Source organism: Kogia breviceps, chromosome 11 (genome assembly GCF_026419965.1).
Source record: "Kogia breviceps isolate mKogBre1 chromosome 11, mKogBre1 haplotype 1, whole genome shotgun sequence".
NCBI lineage: Eukaryota > Metazoa > Chordata > Mammalia > Artiodactyla > Physeteridae > Kogia > Kogia breviceps.
Genome location: NC_081320.1, coordinates 43,638,084 through 43,656,655, shown reverse-complemented (window position 1 = coordinate 43,656,655; position 18,572 = coordinate 43,638,084). Strand labels below are relative to the sequence as shown.

The following is an 18,572-nucleotide window of genomic DNA, read 5'->3' as shown; positions in this document are numbered from 1 at the left end:
CTTATATGTTCTGGGATAGTGTTATAAGTCATAATTCTAGTTATTACTTTAAAATGTATATCTCAGAAATAACTAAATTTCTTGTCAATTTCATTATTATGAACTTTCATCAAAACTTTAACCGTGGTCATTTTTAAGTCTTTTGTCATTTACAGACAGTCTGGGTGTACTCTGATGCTTTTGCAAAAATGTTCCTATAAAAGTGTTTCAGGGCTTCCCTGGTGGCGCCGTGGTTGAGAGTCCGCCTGCCGATGCAGGGGACACGGGTTCGTTCCCTGGTCCGGGAAGATCCCACATGCCGCAGAGCGGCTGGGCCCGTGAGTCATGGCCGCTGAGCCTGCGCGTCCGGAGCCTGTGCTCCGCAACGGGAGAGGCCACAGCAGTGAGAGGCCCGCGTAACGCAAAAAAAAAAAAAAAAAAAAAAAAAAAAAAAAGTGTTTCATCTTCAAGGAATTCATGGAAAAGAGTCTGACAAGTACAGGTTTCTGGTAACTGACTATATTGCTGAACTGAATGAATAAGCATTTTCAGAACTCTAATGGAAAACTGATGAATTCATAAAAGTGCTAACAAAAGATCAAGATAAAAAAATTAATTACATGGGACTGAGTGAACTGATGAGGATGATTATAATTTTTGTGACTTTCTGTTTGAATAAAAAAATATCCCACAAGGACTCAGAGGCAAAAAATATACAGATCAATTTTCACTGCAAAGTAAAGGAGCTGTTACAGTGGAGGATTACTGGACTGAATGTCAATATTATGACATAGTGTGAGTGTGTTTCGTGTTTGGTAATTGCAATCCTTGTTGCTTTTGTTGTGGTCATCCATTTACAATGCTTGATGTCAGTTTATTTATCCCTTGTAAAAATAAAATACAGTGTGTATGTGAAAAAAAAAAGAAAAATCTATTAGATCCCTCTCATCAATAATGATAAATTTAGCATATTTTACTTCTCTGCTGTTCCAAGTGTGTGTGTGTATGTGTGTGTTCCAATAACTGCTTTTTAAACAATTGCTTTAAGTTTGTTAAATTAACAATGAAAAACTAGACATAGGTATAAACTTGTTTGATTTAATTGCTCACGACCATTTTTTAATCCCATGTCCTTCCCATTCTCATTTACTTAGATTGATTTCCCAATCCACTGGACACATGATTGGCTAATTTTTTCCGGTGCTGGGCTTTAGATCCTTACCTGTCTAAACATAACTTTATGCTCTCCTCATTCATCAACAATATTAAACCTGCTGTTGACTGCCCATGCCTCGTTTTAAAATACACCATTGTGTATTTTTTTTCTTAGTTTAAAGTGCTCCCTTTTCATGACTGGCTGGTCTTTTCTGATAAGTGTATATTAATAAAGATTTTCTTAACCTTCTTATTGTTTTTCTGCTGTAACTCAGCTGCATTGAGGAGCATGTCTCTCCATTTCTCAGACTGGCTCCTGCTTTTGAACTACTAAATCATTACCGTACTATTTTCCTCCATGCTTATTCCTGAAAGGGTTCGATCTCTATCAGATTAAAGATGGCTCCCGTCAGAGATGTGTGGCTCCCTGTCCAAAGGTCCAAAGAAAGAGAGAAGGAAAGATTTCCGTTTCTAATGGTTACATTTTGTCAGATTAGAGATTATCTGTGTGGCAGCAGTGGAATCTGCAAAACTTGGCTGAAGTTTTCCTTTTTCATATTTATGAGAGTAGCCGGCATTCGTGGGGGTTCCTGGCACTCTGACCCTTGTCAGGATCCTGGTGCTGAGGCATCCCCTCTCTCCCCTCGTTACCTAGACCTTGCAAACAGGGTTCCAGCTGTGTGAATCCTGCACCTGGCTCTCTGCCTTGAGGCCAGGCTTGCCCTCCCCCGGCATTTCCCCAGTGTCCCAGGCGTTCCTCACTGCTATCAGCTAGCTGGCTTCCGATGCGGGTCCTTTCACCCTTCTCTCCAGGCAGGCTCTCCTTTCTCACGCGATTGGTTGGCCCTAAATCTTCCCTCCGGCCCTGTATACTGTGAAGAAATTCCTCAGCGTTTCTGGCCGGTAGAGGGCACTCTGCTCCCATGTTTGGATCCCTTTTGTCCTTGGAGGAGAAGGAGGATGTGGGGCTGGGGAGTTGTTCAACGTGTGCATTTGCATCAGTACCTTCAGCTGCAGCCAGCCTTATAAAGCGGTGTCAGCACACTGACTAGGGTCCCTGGCCTGATCAGTGCACACAGCTGTGAGAAGACAGAGCTGAGACGTTGTGCTGCTTACAGGCAGTTTCCTTGGTGACTTCAGGAGAGGAGAAACTGATGGCTTTGGGGCAGGCGAGTACCTCGGCTCCTGGGAGGAGCCTCTGGGGGCTTTGGGGCACCTGGATGCAGCAGGAGACTGCATTTTTTGGAACAGGTGGGCCTGGGAGTGATGATCGGATCTGCTTCTGTAGAGGTCTCTTTGCTCAGGACACTGGGCAATGGGCAGTAGTGGGAAGAACTTGGTTACCTAGAAGACCTCGGTTTGATTTGGTCTTCACCACATGTTAACCTGTGGTTCATGACAGTTTTCTTATTTTTGAGCCTGCTTCCTCATCTGTAAACTGGGTAATGATAATAAGATCGCCCTTCCGGTTTGATGGGGATTAAATGAGGTGCTACGTATAACACACTTCAACAGCACCTGACTGATGTGTGTGGACCCTCCACAAACACTGAGCTCCTTATTAGAGTAAAGAAGAGTTGCGAGGGGGCAAAATGGCTCTTTCCTCCTCTTCTTCCTCTCCTCTAGCATCTCTGTTCCCCTTTTGCCCTTTGGGGTGACATCTTAGCTCTCCCCAGCCCTCTGATCCTGGCCTGACCCCTCTTTTCATTCCAGCCTGTGAACCTGTTCCTGCTGCTTCCCTATGGGGCCCACCCACATGTTTGTTTCTGCAACCCCTCCCTATCCCAACCCATCTAAATTGACCTTCCTCCACAGAGCTGTTTGCAAATCCACCTGGCCTTTCCCTTCTCAGAGGAACGTAGCATTTTATTACCTCCCTCCCCAGTCAGAACTCAATGATTCATATGTCCAGGTTTCCATGCGTGAGGTTTCCAGGATAAAAGTTTCCATACATGGAGCCCCTCTCTGGCTTCTGCTCCGCAGGGAGCTGGAAGAACTGGGTGGCCGACAGAGATGGGTCACACACCGGGAAGCCAAGCACAGTAGATTTACTAGGGTAATATCTGCGGGTGAGAAGACAGCACGTACATACAGAAATCCACGGCCAGAGATACCGCCCGTCACCACAAACACCAAAGCAGCGGGGGGGGCTCAGGAAGTGGCATTGGAAAGTTCTCTTGACAATCCGAGGGCAGCTTTGGTGCTCAGAGATTCAAACAGAAAACCGTACAAAACCAACCCATAAATATATATATATATTATATATATAATGTGTGTGTGTATGTATATAAAATTGCAAAATAAAAGCCCAAGAAACAAATCATTAATCTGCACATCAGTGGCTCAAAAAGTGTTAGCGTAAAGGCAAAACCACTTGTGGGAAAGAAGCACAATCCGGGGGCTGGCATTTCAGTAGCAGAAATAGTATTTGCATGGAACCCCTATTTGAAACTTTACAATACTAGGAAAAGCTAAACACAGACCATGTATGTACAGGGGAAGACGACTGTCAGACACAGACACTTCACCAAAACCGTCCACAGCTCTAGAGGACACAGCACTCTACCTAGACCCCCGTGTGCTCCACCACCAGGTGAGCCGGGCTCAGGACCATTTCTACTCCCCACCCCGCCTCTTCCTGAGAAAGGGCGTGGGACTCAGCGGTGTAGCGTAGATTACAGGAATTTAAAGGCGGGGCAGCCGGTGGAGATCAAACCATCACCCACAAAGCAGGACCGATAAGCATGGGGTGCAGTTGAAAGGTGGGGGTGAGGTCCCCAAAATATATTCCCATTTTAGGAAGCCTTTCGCGTATTTAAATGTAGCCCCTCTGTCCTTGGTCCTCTTTCTGGTTCACTTTAGCAGAGAAGATCTGGCCTTTGCGCTTCTCAAAATTACGCAAGATAATTTGTTGGAGGGGAGAAGGGTTTAGGGTTTTTCTTGCTAGTCTCCTCCCACCCCTTAAGCCCTCAAAACATTTTCTTCACACTAAAGATAGGGGATTTGCCACATCACAGAGGGCCTCACCCTGCTGCTTGGAAACAGTGGGTGAGAAAAATCAAGGGCCCACTACACAGGGAAAGCTACTGGCTGGTACCTCCCCACGGCGAGACTCTGCTTCCAGCTCCACCTGAGTCCTTCCCCGGGCCGGTAACGGTGACCACTTCTCCTCCATCTTCAGGCCCCAATGTCTCATAGTGACAGCCCAACTTTGGGGGCGAGCTTGAAGGCAAAGGGCACCAAACATCAATTTGGCAAACCTTCACACCACGTAAGTACAAACCAACGCAAACCATAGCTTCTGTATTTTTAAGAAAACCCCCCACCAGAGACTCTTCCTAATCGTTCCTAAAAAGAGAAGCCTCCCTACATAAAAATGACGAAAGGCACTTTCTCCACTCAAGAGAGACACCCCGCCTGAAACCCCACACTGAGGCCTGGGTGCGAGGTGGCTTCTCACCATGGGAGGCAAACAGGATTGGGTGTGCATTGGCGACAGAGCTCTACATGTGCACTCTTAGTTCTGGCACAAAGGAATCCACGTCCAAGTGGACAGGTTGCTTAGATGGTGCGTCTGGAACTCAACACTCTACTGCGTACTGTGCACGCTTTTTCATATTGTGGCACCAGTGGAACTGCCCACAGATAAACATCCAACGAGCAGATTTCATTAGTCATTTCAGGTCTCTGACTTTTTAAAGTATCCCTCCCAGAATAGATGAGGATCAGTGATGATATAATGGCCCATCATGTCTTGAATTGTGGGGGGCCCTGTCCTTTCTGTGGGGGTGGAGAGCATAGATTTGTCCCCTCCTTCATTTCTTCTCAGACTCTTTGAATGTTATTGTCTTAGAGAATTCGCTTGGGCTCATATGGTAGAGAAGATTTTAACCGACCCGCTTCCTCTGTGCTCGGAGAGGCAAATGCAATGTGGCAGCTACATCGGGTACTGCTGCCGACCTGCACCAGTGCCCAAGGGAAGGGCTGTAGTTTTTCTCATTTGTTCAACAGTCAAAAACTGAGTATTTCTGCCTGGAGCTAGAGCATAAAATTGACACCAGTACAAAAGATGGCACAGAGGCCGAGGGTAGGCTGTGTGTCTATCTGCCCCTCTGACTATCTCCATGGAGAAATCCACACTTCCTTTTCAACTTTTAGGCTTTCAGAAGTAAATCGTGATGTTGGGTGAATGGTTCTTTCAAATCCACGGCAACCAGAGAAGTGACCACATAGCACTTCTTCCCGTGTTGACAAGGGTAGTAGCCCTCTGTGATGGCAGCGCCAAATGACATCTGCATGACTGTCTGGCCACATTCAGAAGTGAGTGACACTGCTGGACAGGGAGCAGGATGCAAGGCTCAGAGTACACAATCAGTGGTATAAGGGTGATGCTTTCTAGTGGGGTTCTTACTGGACCAGACTTCTCATCCAAATCCACTCAAGTTCTTTAAAAAGAATTTATCTGTCTGCAGAGGAAGCGCCCCATATTCCTTACAGGAGGGTTGAGGGAGGTTATTTTCATCTGTATAACCTGGCTGAAGTCAGACAGTGACTTGGGTCACCTGCAGGCCAGGAGGCTCTTATGGAGCCCAGATCTGGGCTGGTCTCTTGGCAGTGCTTTTTGCAAAGTTTGAGGAAAGGTCATGTGGTGTGGATGGTCCTCACACATGACTGCTGGGCACCAGCCACCAGTGCAGGGGGAGTCACTGGCGCCAAGCCTGCATCTCTGTAAAACCTCTGCCTCCTCACTCCTACCCCTGCCCATCTTCCCAAGGAGACAGGCTCAGAAACCTCTCCACTCCCCAGCTCAGCATCTGTAACATAGCATGTTTGTCTACACTTTCTCATCCTTTTCCACAGCATATCCCAGCTTTACTAGAAACCATCCTATCACCTAACAATGCCGAGCTCCTCACATGTACATTTATCTCCAGACAGATACTGGCCAAAGTATTCAGCCAACTTTTATTCAGAGCCAAAGAATAAGTCCCTTCCTCTCACCCTAATAGCCTGTGGTCTTGTTTGAATGGCACATCTGCTTCAGCAGCACCCAGCACCTGGCCTCAAGCCTGGAGCTATGCCAGCTGCATCCTATACGTGCAAGAGGAGGAGAAATGGGCAGGGTGACTTGACAGCTCTCCCAGCAACTCTACACCAAGACAAAACTCTACACCAAGACAAAACAGAACTGGAAGCTGCGCTGAGCATTAGCTCTCTGAATAGTTCCCTCTCCTTGTTAAGAAGCTCTCTTAAGATGCCTTATCCAAAGGAATGTCATGGGAATGAATTCTGTGCTCCCAGCTCACTATTTGCTATAAGGGAAAAGATGGCATAAGGCAGGCCACCACATCCGTTCCAGTTTCCGAAAGGCCTCCTTGTGGAGACCTCCCATGCCTCCAGCACTGCCCCCTCCAGTCAGTTCTCTGCTCAGTCACCAAAGGAATTTTTCTAAGATGCAACCTGCTCACGGATCTACCCTGACCACGAGCCCTCAGCAGCTCCAAACCCCGTTCACGATAAAGTCCCACTCCCCCACAGCTTCTACGAGTTTCTTTATGACCCACCCCTGCCCACCTGTGAAGTGAACCCCATCGCCTGACTCACACATTCTGTCCCGGCCGTACTGAATTACTCCACGGACGCGTCATGGCGTTTCATGCTTCCGTGCCTTTGCACGTGCTCTTCCCTCATCACCAGTGTCCTACTACTCCTCTGGTCCTCCTGGAAAATTCCTCCTGTTTTGAAAACCTAACTCAACCCTCACTCCTTTCAGGAAGGTTTCTCTGGCCTGGAAGATAGCCAATCAACGCTTCCTTACACCTCCTCTGCACCCTTGCCCGTTCTGTAACTTGTTCACACGCCTCCTAGACTTAAGAACCTCCTTCAGGCGGGGACCATGTCCCGCCCTCAAGCTTGGTCCATGACCTAAGCTCATGCGTGGTTTTTGAACGCACAGGGGAAGAACAGACGGATGGATATGAGGTGGCCCCATGGCATAAACTCCTGCAAGGCCCTGGCACGTTCACCTAAGTGAGGCCTCCCTGTTTTAAAGCGAATAAAGAGAATGTGTTGAAAGCAAAGAGTCTGTTGACATCATCTCTGAGCGACATCCACTCAAACATAAAAAGCTGCATCAGTGGTTGGGTCCCCTCTACCATTCTCTGAACACTATCTGCCACTGATTATTCTAGTCACGACGATTGTTTTCTTTTAATGTCAGCATAATGCCTACCGCTTAGTGGATGCTTAACAAATATTGGGCTGAACGAATGAATGTGAAATCTTCTTTTTTTAAAAAGAAGGCATCAAAGGAGTGGCTTTGAAAGGCATTTGCCGTATCACAGACTTTTCTGCTTTGGGTTGTCCATCACAAGACTTGACTCAATCAGAAGCAGAACAGAGAGATGGGTCTGGAGAGCAGTTAGGAATCTGCTCTAGGGACACACGGTATTTGTGTTTTCCTTAGTCATGTGTCAGTTTCCTTCCTTCTCAAGAAATAGCCCCACGATGATGGTGTTTCCTGCCCCAGCCAGAAAGCTCTGGCCTCTCCTTTGTCAGAGGTCCACATTGGCCCTGTCACAGCCCACATTCACCAGGAACTTACTGTGCACTGATCGGGGAGAACACAGGTGGTTTCCTACCTTCACTTCAAGCGCTAACATTACGCAGTGGAGACCAGTCACAGAAACGAAACGGTCCAGGACTAAAACAAGCACCCTCGGAGATTAAAGTTTTCTGATCATCATAGCTGTTAAGTGCAAAGGCTCTGGACTCAGACGGACCTGGGTTCAAATCCAGGCTCTGAATCTTTCTAGCTAAGTCACTGGAACAAGTCAATTGTCCTTTGGGGGGCTCAGTTCTCCTACCCATAAAATGGGAATAATCTGACCCACATTACAGGATTATCATGAGGGTTAAAGGATATAGTGTATGTGAAGCCTGCACAGTGTGTGTGTGTGTGTGTGTGTGTGTGTAGTAAGTGCTCAAAAATGGAAAACTATGATTAAGAACTTTCAAAAATACTTTGACAGTAGTCAGGACAGAAAGGGAAAATATTCTTTGAAGACACTGTGCTTTAAAGAGAATGGATTGTCTATTTTTTAGGAGTCGATGATGCTCTTAAATGAAAGCCCCAGCGAAGAGTATGAAAAGATAGTGACGGCATCTAAAAAAATAGCTGTGGCTCTTAGAGGCCCCGGGATTGATGGGAAGACAGTGACAGGGCCAGGGACACCCAAGCCTTTCTCTGAGAGCTGGTCCGAGAGGATTAATCCTGAAGGGCTCACCTCATTCTCCTCTGCTGGACCTAGAGTGACTGAGTCAGAACCCAGAGGAGCCACGGTCAAGGGGCCAAGGGTAAGATGCCAGTTCCAGGCTGTGAGCCAGGGCTTCTAGGTTTAAGGGGAGGTCAGGGGATGCCAGATGCCGGACCGGAGGGGGCCAGGGTGAGACGCGCTGCCCTGAGAGTCAGGCAATGCTTGAAAGGCATCGCATATCCGTGCTGTCCTGATCCTCCTTGCACAACCCAAAGCCAACGGAGGATCGAAATTTCCCCAGATTTCGGCCCTGCTCATGACAGAAGGTTTTCCTAAGCTACATTTGGTTTTAGTTTTGAAGGCCTGAGATGCACAGTTCAAATGGGTCAAGTTCCTGGTTTCTTATATTGACCGAACCATCCTCCACGCTGTGGCTGATCTGGCTGCCCTCACGTCTGCCCACTCTTACAACAATTCCGGCCGTCATTCCAGAGGTTCCATGAAGAAAGCTCGGGGTTAGTGGTTGGGGGAGCACAAGCTAAGCCATCAGCCCTTGGGAACAAGGATTAACTTCTGGTGGAGGGACGGGTCCACTTGTGTGGTTCCTGTGAGCAGCAGGGCAGTTACCCTACGGGAAAGAGAAGTGAGATTTCTAAACATAGTGACAGCTCCATCAGCAGGAGGTTGGGTTCACGCAAGGACAGGGACCTTGCTCAGGGAAGCCTCGACCTGTCTGATTTGGGTCTGATTTGTGAGAGCTTGCGGCTGACTTTGGCCCCTTGCCCTGGGCTCAGATCAGGGGCAGCATCCTCACAAGGGCAGCCCACAGCTAGGCAGTGTCGTGTAGTGGAAAAAGCGCTGGACTGGGAGCCAGAAGACCTGACTTCCAGTGCAGGCTCCGCCACGAACCAGCTGTATGACCTTGGGAAAGTCACCTGATTTCTGTGGGGCAACTGTCAAATGAGGGGTCGGTGGTGTAGTCTCTAAGTTTCCCATCAGAGTGTGATCCAGGGCCTATTCGACCCCTCCTTGGCCCCCGTGCTTCCAGGGACAGAGATGGGAGACGGCGAGGGAGGGGAGGGAGGACACAGATGGGAGCCCCAGGGGGCTGCGAATCAGGATTCCACTTTCTCCTTCTTTTTGCTCTTCTTCAGGAAAGACGGGGTGCGGAATTTCTTCTTCTTCTTTGAGGGAGACTTGGAAGGCGAGCCCTCTGGGGACATGGGACCGCTGGTGACTGACTCTGTTTTGTCCTTCGAGGTATCGACATCCGTGTCGGCGCTGGTGGTCATCTGGCTGAGGCCTTTGCTGAGGATGTCCTCTGCTGTCTGCTCGTCCTCCCTGCCGTTGACCACCACTCCTTCTGGCTGCGTCGTTTCCGGCTCTGTGGTGGCTATGCTTGTTTCCGTCTTCTTAGCAACTTCTAGAAAAAGATCCAAAGACGTGACCCATAAGATTTCATTCAGGCGAGAGCTTCAACCTGGGGCTAACAGAACCGTTTCTAGGCAATTATATAAAGGAAGTCTAGAGCAAAGAGAGGGGCGGGTTGACACGGTAAGGGGAAAGGGGTAGGCAGGTTTCTCTCCCAAACAGGAGCGAACAGGCCCTTGGCAGGCCAGGGACTCTGGGCTCTTGCCTATAAATGTAAACAGGTCATGATCTCCAGACACGGCAGCAGGCCAACAGGGGCCCGGTTGGGAGCTTTCCTAGGAACGGACAGAACCACGGAACAGACGCAGACTACAGAGAGGCTGTAGGAAGGGGAGGGCGGTGTCATGGACAATTCAGGGGATGCATCTAAGAATTGTTGTAACTGGTTCAGTTTCACTAGTAAAAATAGGCAAATGACATGTTTTCATACCCATTTCATTTCCTATACCACTGAGGAACTTTTCAAAAATGGAGAGTATCGGGCTTCCCTGGTGGCGCAGTGGTTGAGAATCCGCCTGCCGATGCAGGAGACAGGGGTTCATGCCCTGGTCCGGGAAGATCCCACATGCCGCAGAGCAACTAAGCCCGTGAGCCATGGCCACTAGGCCTGTGCGTCCGGAGCCTGTGCTCCGCAACGGGAGAGGCCACAACAGTGAGAGGCCCGCATACCGCAAAAAAAAAAAAAAAAAAAAAAAAAAAAATGGAGAGTATCTTCCCAGTAGGCAGAGAGGGGCAGGCAGAGGGCGGGTGGAATTCCCTGAGTGGCATGGACCCTACAGATTGCCACCCTATTCAAGGCCAGGAGTGCAACCCTCCTGCCGCCCTTTCTCCTCCTTCCCACTCTCACATCCCACCCTGCTTCCACTCAAGCTTTGAAATGCCTGTACGGGGAAGGAGGAGGGAAAATTCTAAAACCATAGACTTTGAAAAGTAGAAAGGAAAGTAAAGATCATCTAGCTCCTCCTGCCCTCCTGGCCACCATGCATTCCCATGGTCATCACTGGCCATTCTCTTGAACTCAGAAAAGCAATCCAGACACAGCCTCCCCCCTGACCACTCCCCTCTCCTCTCTTCACCTGCTTTTGGCCTCATCAACCCGCTGGTCCCTGGACCCCTCCCTGCCATTGCAATCTGTTTCCCTCTGTCTGGACCACCCTTCTCTCTCCTCTGTATCCCCAACCTTCACCCACACAATCAATCAGCTTGAGTGTTACCCTCCCCTTAAAGTCTTTCCTGGTCCCATCCCTGCTTCCTGGTAGAATTTGTCACTCCTTCCTTTCGGCCCCTACTAGATAAATTTCCATCACAGTGACTGTAAAACAATCACTTCTTTTTTATGCCTATCTCTCCCCTCAGAACTGAAATAAATCAGACAAGACTGTGTTTAGTTATCTACGTGACTAGCTTATAGGAGGTACTCAAAAACTGGTTGTGGAATCCATGAATGGTTGAATGCATAAGCAAACAAATGAACGTGTGAATGGTTTTATTCTAACCAAGCCAACACCATACCTCATCTTCTTTCTTGTCTGTCCCAGCCCGAGCCTTCTGCGCTGAATTGGACCCAACCTTGTAAACAAACAGCAGCCCTGCATGCTGGCCTTTGTCTCCTGTACCTATTCTCCTGTTCCCACTCTTGGCCTCCTGGGCTCTTGGACCTCCAGTGGCCCCTCATCCTCATTGGATGACCCGTGAGGACGTGTTTCTCAAGTCACACCCTCTCAGATGATTTTGTTACCTGCCTTCTAGCTCCACGAACACAACTATGGATCAGAGGACCCCCCATTCTGTCCAGGTGCCATTTCCTGCCCTGTGGTGATAGGCATCCTCACCCCAGCAGCGGCCTTCACCCACGCCCGCCCCTTCAGCTGCATCTGCAACCGCAGCCCCTGCTGGCTTGCTCTAGGAGAGCACACCAGGATTCTCCTCCCCAGCCAGAAAACAAGTCCACACGGGCACGCCTCCAGCATCTCACAGAGCTCCCTCACCATGAATCGTCTGGGGAGCTCCAGCAAACAGAATGTGGGGCTGGGAGTCACATGGGCCTTGGAGGAGTCGGGCTCCAGATCGAGGTCGCCACACCCTCAGCTGGGGGAGACAGAGACCCCTGGAGGGTGCAGTTGGCCAAGAGAAGGTGCAGCAGTCAAGGCTCTAGAAATAAATAGTTATTGGGCCCCAGTAAGGAAAGTATCAAGGACCAGCTCTGAGAGCCCAGATCCCTCCTTTGTTAACAGCCCACAACAGTTAAGTTCAGAACTACCTGGGTCTTCAGCTATTTGAAGGGCCCCAGGAGCTGCGGCAGCTGCGAACTCACCTTCTAGCATCTCCTAAGATGAACAACTGGCTTTCTCTCCTAGATGGGGCACTTGGAGCTCAAGGAGTAGGAGACAGGTGTAGGGTGGGTGGAATGGGGTAGAGGCTGGGAAATCGGAGGATCTATCCAAGGATGGTGGCCAGGAAGCAGAGGGGAATAGGGAGAGTGCATTTGGAACAAGACTGGACTTGGCAGCCCGGGTCCATAGCTACACCCTTGTGGCTTGGGAAGAGCTGAAAGGCTTGAAGAGGCTGGAGGAGGAAGGGAGGTGCTTTGGTAGGGAGATGCCAAGCTTGTTTGGGTACCTACCTCTCAGACTGGATTTCTCACTATCCCTCAGCATCCAAACACTTGTCTCTCAGTCCCCCGATGTCCCCTTCCAGAAACGCCCACTCCCTGGACAGCCCACTCTACTCCTATCTGCCAGTCCAAGCACATATCTCCCCAAGGTCTGGTTCCAGCCTCCTGTGACATTAGACAATGATTTTGCCCTTCTCTAAACCTACCACCAATATATGAATTTTACACTTGAGTGTGGTCCCCTCCCACACTGAATCTGGGCTGGCCCTGTGGCTTGGAGAAACCAACAGAATGCAGAGGAAGTGTCACTGAGCCAGCCTCAGGCAGAAGAATTAAGAAGGCCCAGCAGCTTCTGCTTCTATAGTTTGGGGAGCCTTGAGGCACCATGTGTAAAGTCCAACTACCTTGATGGAAACGCAGATGGAGAGGTCACATGGAGAGGACCTATAGTTATATGGAGAGACAGACAGACAGACAGACAGAGAGACAGAGAAAGAGGCCCAGCCACTCCACCATCCCAGCTGAGCCCAGCCTCCCAGCTGCCCCTGACAAGGCACCTGACATGTGAGTGCACCATGTTGGAAGTTCTAGCTTAGTCAGGCAACCAGACGACTGCAGCTCCAGCTGACATCAGTGGACCAGAAGAACCACCCGCTGAGCCTAGTCAGCCCACAGAAGAACTAATTTCCATAAACCAGTTCTCATTAGGCACTATGATTTAATAATTATCCACTGCTGCGTAACAAACCACACCAAAACTTAGTGGCTTAAAACAGCAAGCAGCGTACTATCTCTCACAATCCTGAGAACACAGTACATAATGAGAACTCATTTATGAAAGCACATTACAAGGTCCTTTTATATTTATGAGCTCATTTTATCCTCATAACAATGCTGTAAGTTAGGAAAGGCAAGGATCCATGTTAGTCCCCTATCCTGCAGTGTTTTTATGCAACTTATTTGAGATGGCTAAATTAGTAGTTGACAGAGCTGATCTTCTGATGTTGAATGCAGGGCTATTTCTCTACAGGCATAGCCAGTGCTCCTGAGGGGCCCCTGGGGGGATTGAGTCAGCGGGGGCAGGGACAGTCAGGAGCCAATCACAGAGAAGGTGGTGACAGAGATGGCCAGATGTGAGGGAAGAGGACTGGAAGGACTCCTTCAGAGAGGCTGAGGGGGTAGGAGTCAGGGAGACAGAGGAGGAGCGGCATTGAGGTGAATTAGCACAAGAGGATTTGGGAGCATGGGGACCAGTGGTGAAAAAGTCATTCCTGATCTGATGGGTGAGCCACATGTCAAAGTGCGGATGCTACTCGGGGGGTCAGCCCTGTTGCCCTGAGGAGCTGGGAAAGCCAATGGGCAGCCTGGCCAAGGCCACCCAGCCCCACTTCACACCGGTGACCCCAGACAGCTCCAGCTGGCACCTCTTCACGCAGGGAAGGCTCCAAGGAGGTCCACGCTCCCCAGCTCTGCCTGTGTTACAGGAAGACTCTTTTCTAACAACTCAACTAGAGTGTGCCTCTCCATGGAGCATAGCTTTGGGCCAGAGAGAAGCAGGAATCCTGCTGCAGTGGGAACGACGTCAGGCAGTGGGAAAGCAGTGAACCCACCCCTCACACCCCTCTCCTCTCCGCTTCTGTCCCACTGAGTAGCAGAGGTCACTCCAAGGGGCTCCCAAGAGCCAAAATGGAATTGCCACCCCTTGTCCCACTCCTGCCACCAGCCTTCTCTCCAGTGGGCTCGCCTTCCTGCAGTTGGTGCAGGGATGCTGCAGACGGCAGTCAGGCCGGGTGCTCTCTGCAGCCAGATAAGGCAGTTGGTCCCCAAGGCCATTCAGGCTCTGGCCCCCAGCGCTAGAAGAGGTCATGGGCTCCTTACAGGGGCCCATGCACTAGGAAGGGGGGGGTGCAGATGTGCTCCCGAGGGCCACAAGCCCTCTGCCAAAGGGGGCGTCCAGCAGCTGGCCCAAGGCCCATTCACTGTGGGTGGCATGTCCCATGCAAGTACGGGAGTGTGTTAGTGCACAGCTATGACCCATGTGTGTCTATCCTAGAGGGATGCCTAAACCATGCAGAGCACATGTGGAATTGGTGATGACTTTTATGGTCAGGAAACCGCCCGAAGGCAGGGTTGTGAGCAGCAAAAGAAAAAACTGAGGAGCAACATATTTCCTTTGTAAACATCCTCCCTCCCCCATCGCACGTATCGGAGTGAGTTAGTAAACAGCCTCTCTGTACTTACTACAGAGACAAGTATTCAGAATCGGAGGAAACTCCTTTGATGAAGGCACCAACGGGAAGAGAAAGGAAGACGTTGTGGAGGCAGGTTGACAACACCACGATGAGACACAATGAACACAGTCATGGGACATCCACTTGGGGCTCTGGCCTCAAGCAGATGGGTTTCCTCTGCCAACGCTGGGCCTGTGCTCAAGGCAGCAGTTCACTTACGGAGGGAGCTCAGGGTTGGGGATTCGAGCTGCATCCACACGTCTGGCCATTCTACCCAGGAGGGAGAAGGTTCTATCAGGACACCCGGCTGCTACTGTCTGCCTGGGGTTCAGCCCTCCCTGGTGAGGGCTCACAGTTGGGGTGGCGTGCCCCAGGGGAGGAGCGTTCATGCCCCGGAGCGATTCCAGGAGCTCATTAAAGACACTTGTGTGATCTGGGAGGTTCGGACTATCATATTATTATCCATCATATGTATAGTATTAATCATAACCATAATTAGATCTTATATTTAAATCAGGCTTTTACTCTTTCCAAGTATGTCTTCACCTACACCTTCCCTTATATATATAAGAACCTTAAAAGGGGAAAATATTAGTAGGCCCATCTGGCAGACAAGGAAACTGAGGCACGGAGATTATCTGATTTTTCTAAAATCAACAGTTGAGTTGGGCCTAGAACTCAGTCCTCTAAACCAGTATCTAATAAAGTGGTTTTCAACCTAGGCTACACATTAGATTCACCTGGAGAGATCTTACAACTCCAGGCTGCACTCCCCCATGCCCACTCCTAGACCACTGAACTCAGAAACCGCTGGGGTGGGACCCCGGCAGGCGTCAGGGATTGTAAAGCTCCCCAGGTGATCCCGATGTGCAGCCAAGGTTGAGAATGACACCATCAGCCTCACCTGGGGGCTTGCCAGAAATGCAGGGTCTCAGGTGCCACCCCAGACCTACTGTGTCTTCATTTTAACCAGATCCCTAGGCGATCCCTGTGCACATTAAAGTCTGAGCACTGGGCTGGTGCATCCAGAAAGGCCCATCGGCCAACCTGGCCTGAGTGAGAGATGAGAACGCTGTGGGTCAATCATTAACTTACTCAGCATTGCTTAGACTCAGCTTAACCTGTAAGGTGTATTGTCACGGCTTGTGAACGGAACAAGCTTAAAGTTGGCAACCCCTGTTTCAGGTTCCCTAGAAACAGCAGAGGGGAGAGTCTCCCGTAGGAGGGCAGCACCTGTTGAAAGGCACGTGCCCTGCAGTGCATACCTGCCCACCCTCTATGCAGACCCCCTTCTCGGCCTGCGGAGGCGCCTCCTCCCTCCCAGCTTCTCAGCTCGACTCACCGTCCACAGACTTGGAGGGAGAGCCCACGGGGCTCTTCGTCTCTGACTCGGCTGGACCCTGAGCTGGAGAAGCAGGTGCAGACTTTACAGGTGAGCCAGGCTCCTCAGGGGCAGGTTCTTTCTCTCCTGAAAATACAGAAAGCTAGCTCAGGATAGAGGTCAAGGAGAGGAGAGGTGGGCAGACCGAGAGTGCTTTAAAACAACTGCTTTCTTTGGCTTGGTCCTCATTTCTCCTGGCTGGAGTTAGCTGCTTCCTCTAACTTTAAAAAAAAATTTTCTGCTACATCCTAGGGGAGGTAAATGGGAGGAGTCGGGAGGAGTCGGAGTCCTGTTCCGTTTCCTCCATCACAGGACATCTTTGGATGGACTATGTTACCCCTGATGTGGACGGCAAGACTGCAGGGGACCTCCCGCCCATGATTTGTTTGCATGTAGCTTATTGATTATTTATCTAATTTACATGTCCAGTCCAAACAATCTCTAGAGACAAAGAGCACCATATATTTCTATCGACTTTTTCAATTGGCATCGAGAACTCCAAGCAAGCTAACTCCAAGAAAGCCAGCGAGGATTCTTCTAGTGCCTTTGTTCCTAGGAAGATGGCTGACTCTGGGTGGGGATGGGGGCTGTGGAAGAGGGCCCTTCCCTGAGGGAATGAAAGCCTTGCCTGGTGGACAAAAGCAAGAGCTGAATTCTGTGTCTCAGACCCCAAGTACACTTGAAGCAAAGAGAAGGGACAGCTCCACGTTGGGGACAGAGAGGGCTTCCTGGCTGGAGGGGGTTTGCCACAGAGGCCGAAGTGTAGATAATACTGAATCAAGCTAGCCAAGAAGAGAAACTCTGTCAGGAAGGGACAAAGGCATGAACAAGCTATCAAGAGTATGACTACTTAGGAGTCAGCATGGAGAGATGGCCTTGACTGAGATTCTGACATAAAGGACTCAGCTGCTGGATTCTGACATAAAGGACTCAGTTCTGATCGCCAGGCTAAGCGGTTTATACCACATCTGACAGATCATCAATAATTATGATCACTATTATAATGAACATATTATTACAGCTAACATTTGTCTGGTGCCTACTGACCTAGGCCATATTCATAGGCATTATCCTAAGCACTCCTCACGGATTAACTCCTTATTCCCAGGTGACAGGGTCAGTGGGGTCATGGTGGCAGCACCGTGTAACTGTCAGGCACGAGCCGTGAGGGGCATTGCTGTGATTAATAAAATCATGCTGATAAGAATATTATTTGGTGATGGAGCAGGAAGGTCAAATTGAGGACATGACAGAGAAGAAGAAGAGACAGAGAGAAGCAAATGAAGATTGAAAAGGAAAGCGAGACAAGGCTGGATTGAGCCCTGGGGGCCCTGGCAGGCAGCAAGGACGGGGGTCCAGGGCTGCTGGTGGGGAGTGAGGGCGATGGTTTGCTCTGCTGCCTCTCTGGGTGCCCCGAGCTCTCCCCTCCGCCTGGGAGGTCCTGAAGCACCAGCATCCCGGGGTTATTTACCATCGAGTTCTAGCTTCTTCCTCTCCACCTCTTTCTTGTACTCCTCCAGCTCCTGATCCGTGAGTTGGCTAAAGGGGTTGGGCGCTATCTCCTCGGCCTCGTCTTTGGTATCCTCCTGGCCCCGGGACATCAGCTGGCTCTCTGTGGACTGAAAGTTAACCACAGAGTGTGTCGCTCTCTGAACGCCGCAGTCGGGGCCCAGGCCCGAGCTTCCTTTCAGACTCATGGGGCTGCCAGTGGTTTTGCTAGCGACAGCCTGGCATGCAGCTCCAAGGCAACAGCTCGGGGCCTCGGGGTAGGGGTTGTTCACTCCGTCCCACGGCTACCTCACCCCCAGACCCGGCTTCTTTGTAACTGCCTGGATGAACGCAGGGGGTCCTCCCTCTTCCCCAGAAATAAAATCAAAGAATGCTCCCAAGCAGAAGGAAGACACACCTTTATTGCGATCTCTCCTGTGGACGCTTGCAAGCCGTCACTGTGCAAATACAGCTGGCGGCCCACAGTCAGTCAGCCAAAACCCAGCATGCAAAGCGTTGGCTCAACCCGTGTCACGCCAGCCGCTCCCCACCATGCACCCCACCATCCCGCATCAGCAGCACAGGCCACAGCACCCAGCAGTAAGTCATAATGCAAAACACACAGTGGCTTTGGCATTCTCAGTCCAAACTGTTCGTCCTGTTTTGCACAGTCATAAATAAAAAGGGGGCCAAGGTCCTGAACCTTGGATCTTCAACCCGCCTGTACTGCAGGTCCCTGAAGGGACATTGGCAAAATCACTGTGTTTCACCCCCTCTGGGGAGCCCCTGGCTCTGGGGAGTTCACCAGCTGGGCCTTGTATAAGCTTCGGGAATCTTTTGATCCCTCTAGCTCAGGACACCTCAGACTCCATAGTCCTTTACCCTAACTCAGCATTCTCATCTCGGCCTTTGGGAATTCAGTGCTCTGGAGCCAAGGAGCCAAAGAAAGTGAGGGGGGGGGGTGGATGTGAGCCTGGGCAGCTGGCCCACACCACACACTCCAGGCCATCTGTCTCTGGCTCATCAAGTCTGCTGCT

General features: G+C 50.2%; 1 protein-coding gene across 6 annotated transcripts in view; it reads right to left on the bottom strand.

Moving 5' to 3' along the window:
* Positions 1-3,166: 3,166 nt before the first annotated feature.
* ADD2 (adducin 2) overlaps positions 3,167-18,572 on the bottom strand; it is a 111,223-nt gene continuing 95,817 nt past the window's right edge. For all 6 annotated transcript variants that reach the window (XM_059079793.2, XM_067007437.1, XM_067007440.1 and 3 more), the window contains 3 exons: positions 17,519-17,666; positions 16,009-16,134; positions 3,167-9,813 (listed from right to left, as the gene is read on the bottom strand). In XM_059079793.2, coding sequence (XP_058935776.1) covers positions 9,506-9,813; positions 16,009-16,134; positions 17,519-17,666 — 582 coding nt within the window. In that variant the 3' untranslated portion in view covers positions 3,167-9,505. The remainder of the gene's footprint in view (positions 9,814-16,008; positions 16,135-17,518; positions 17,667-18,572) is intronic.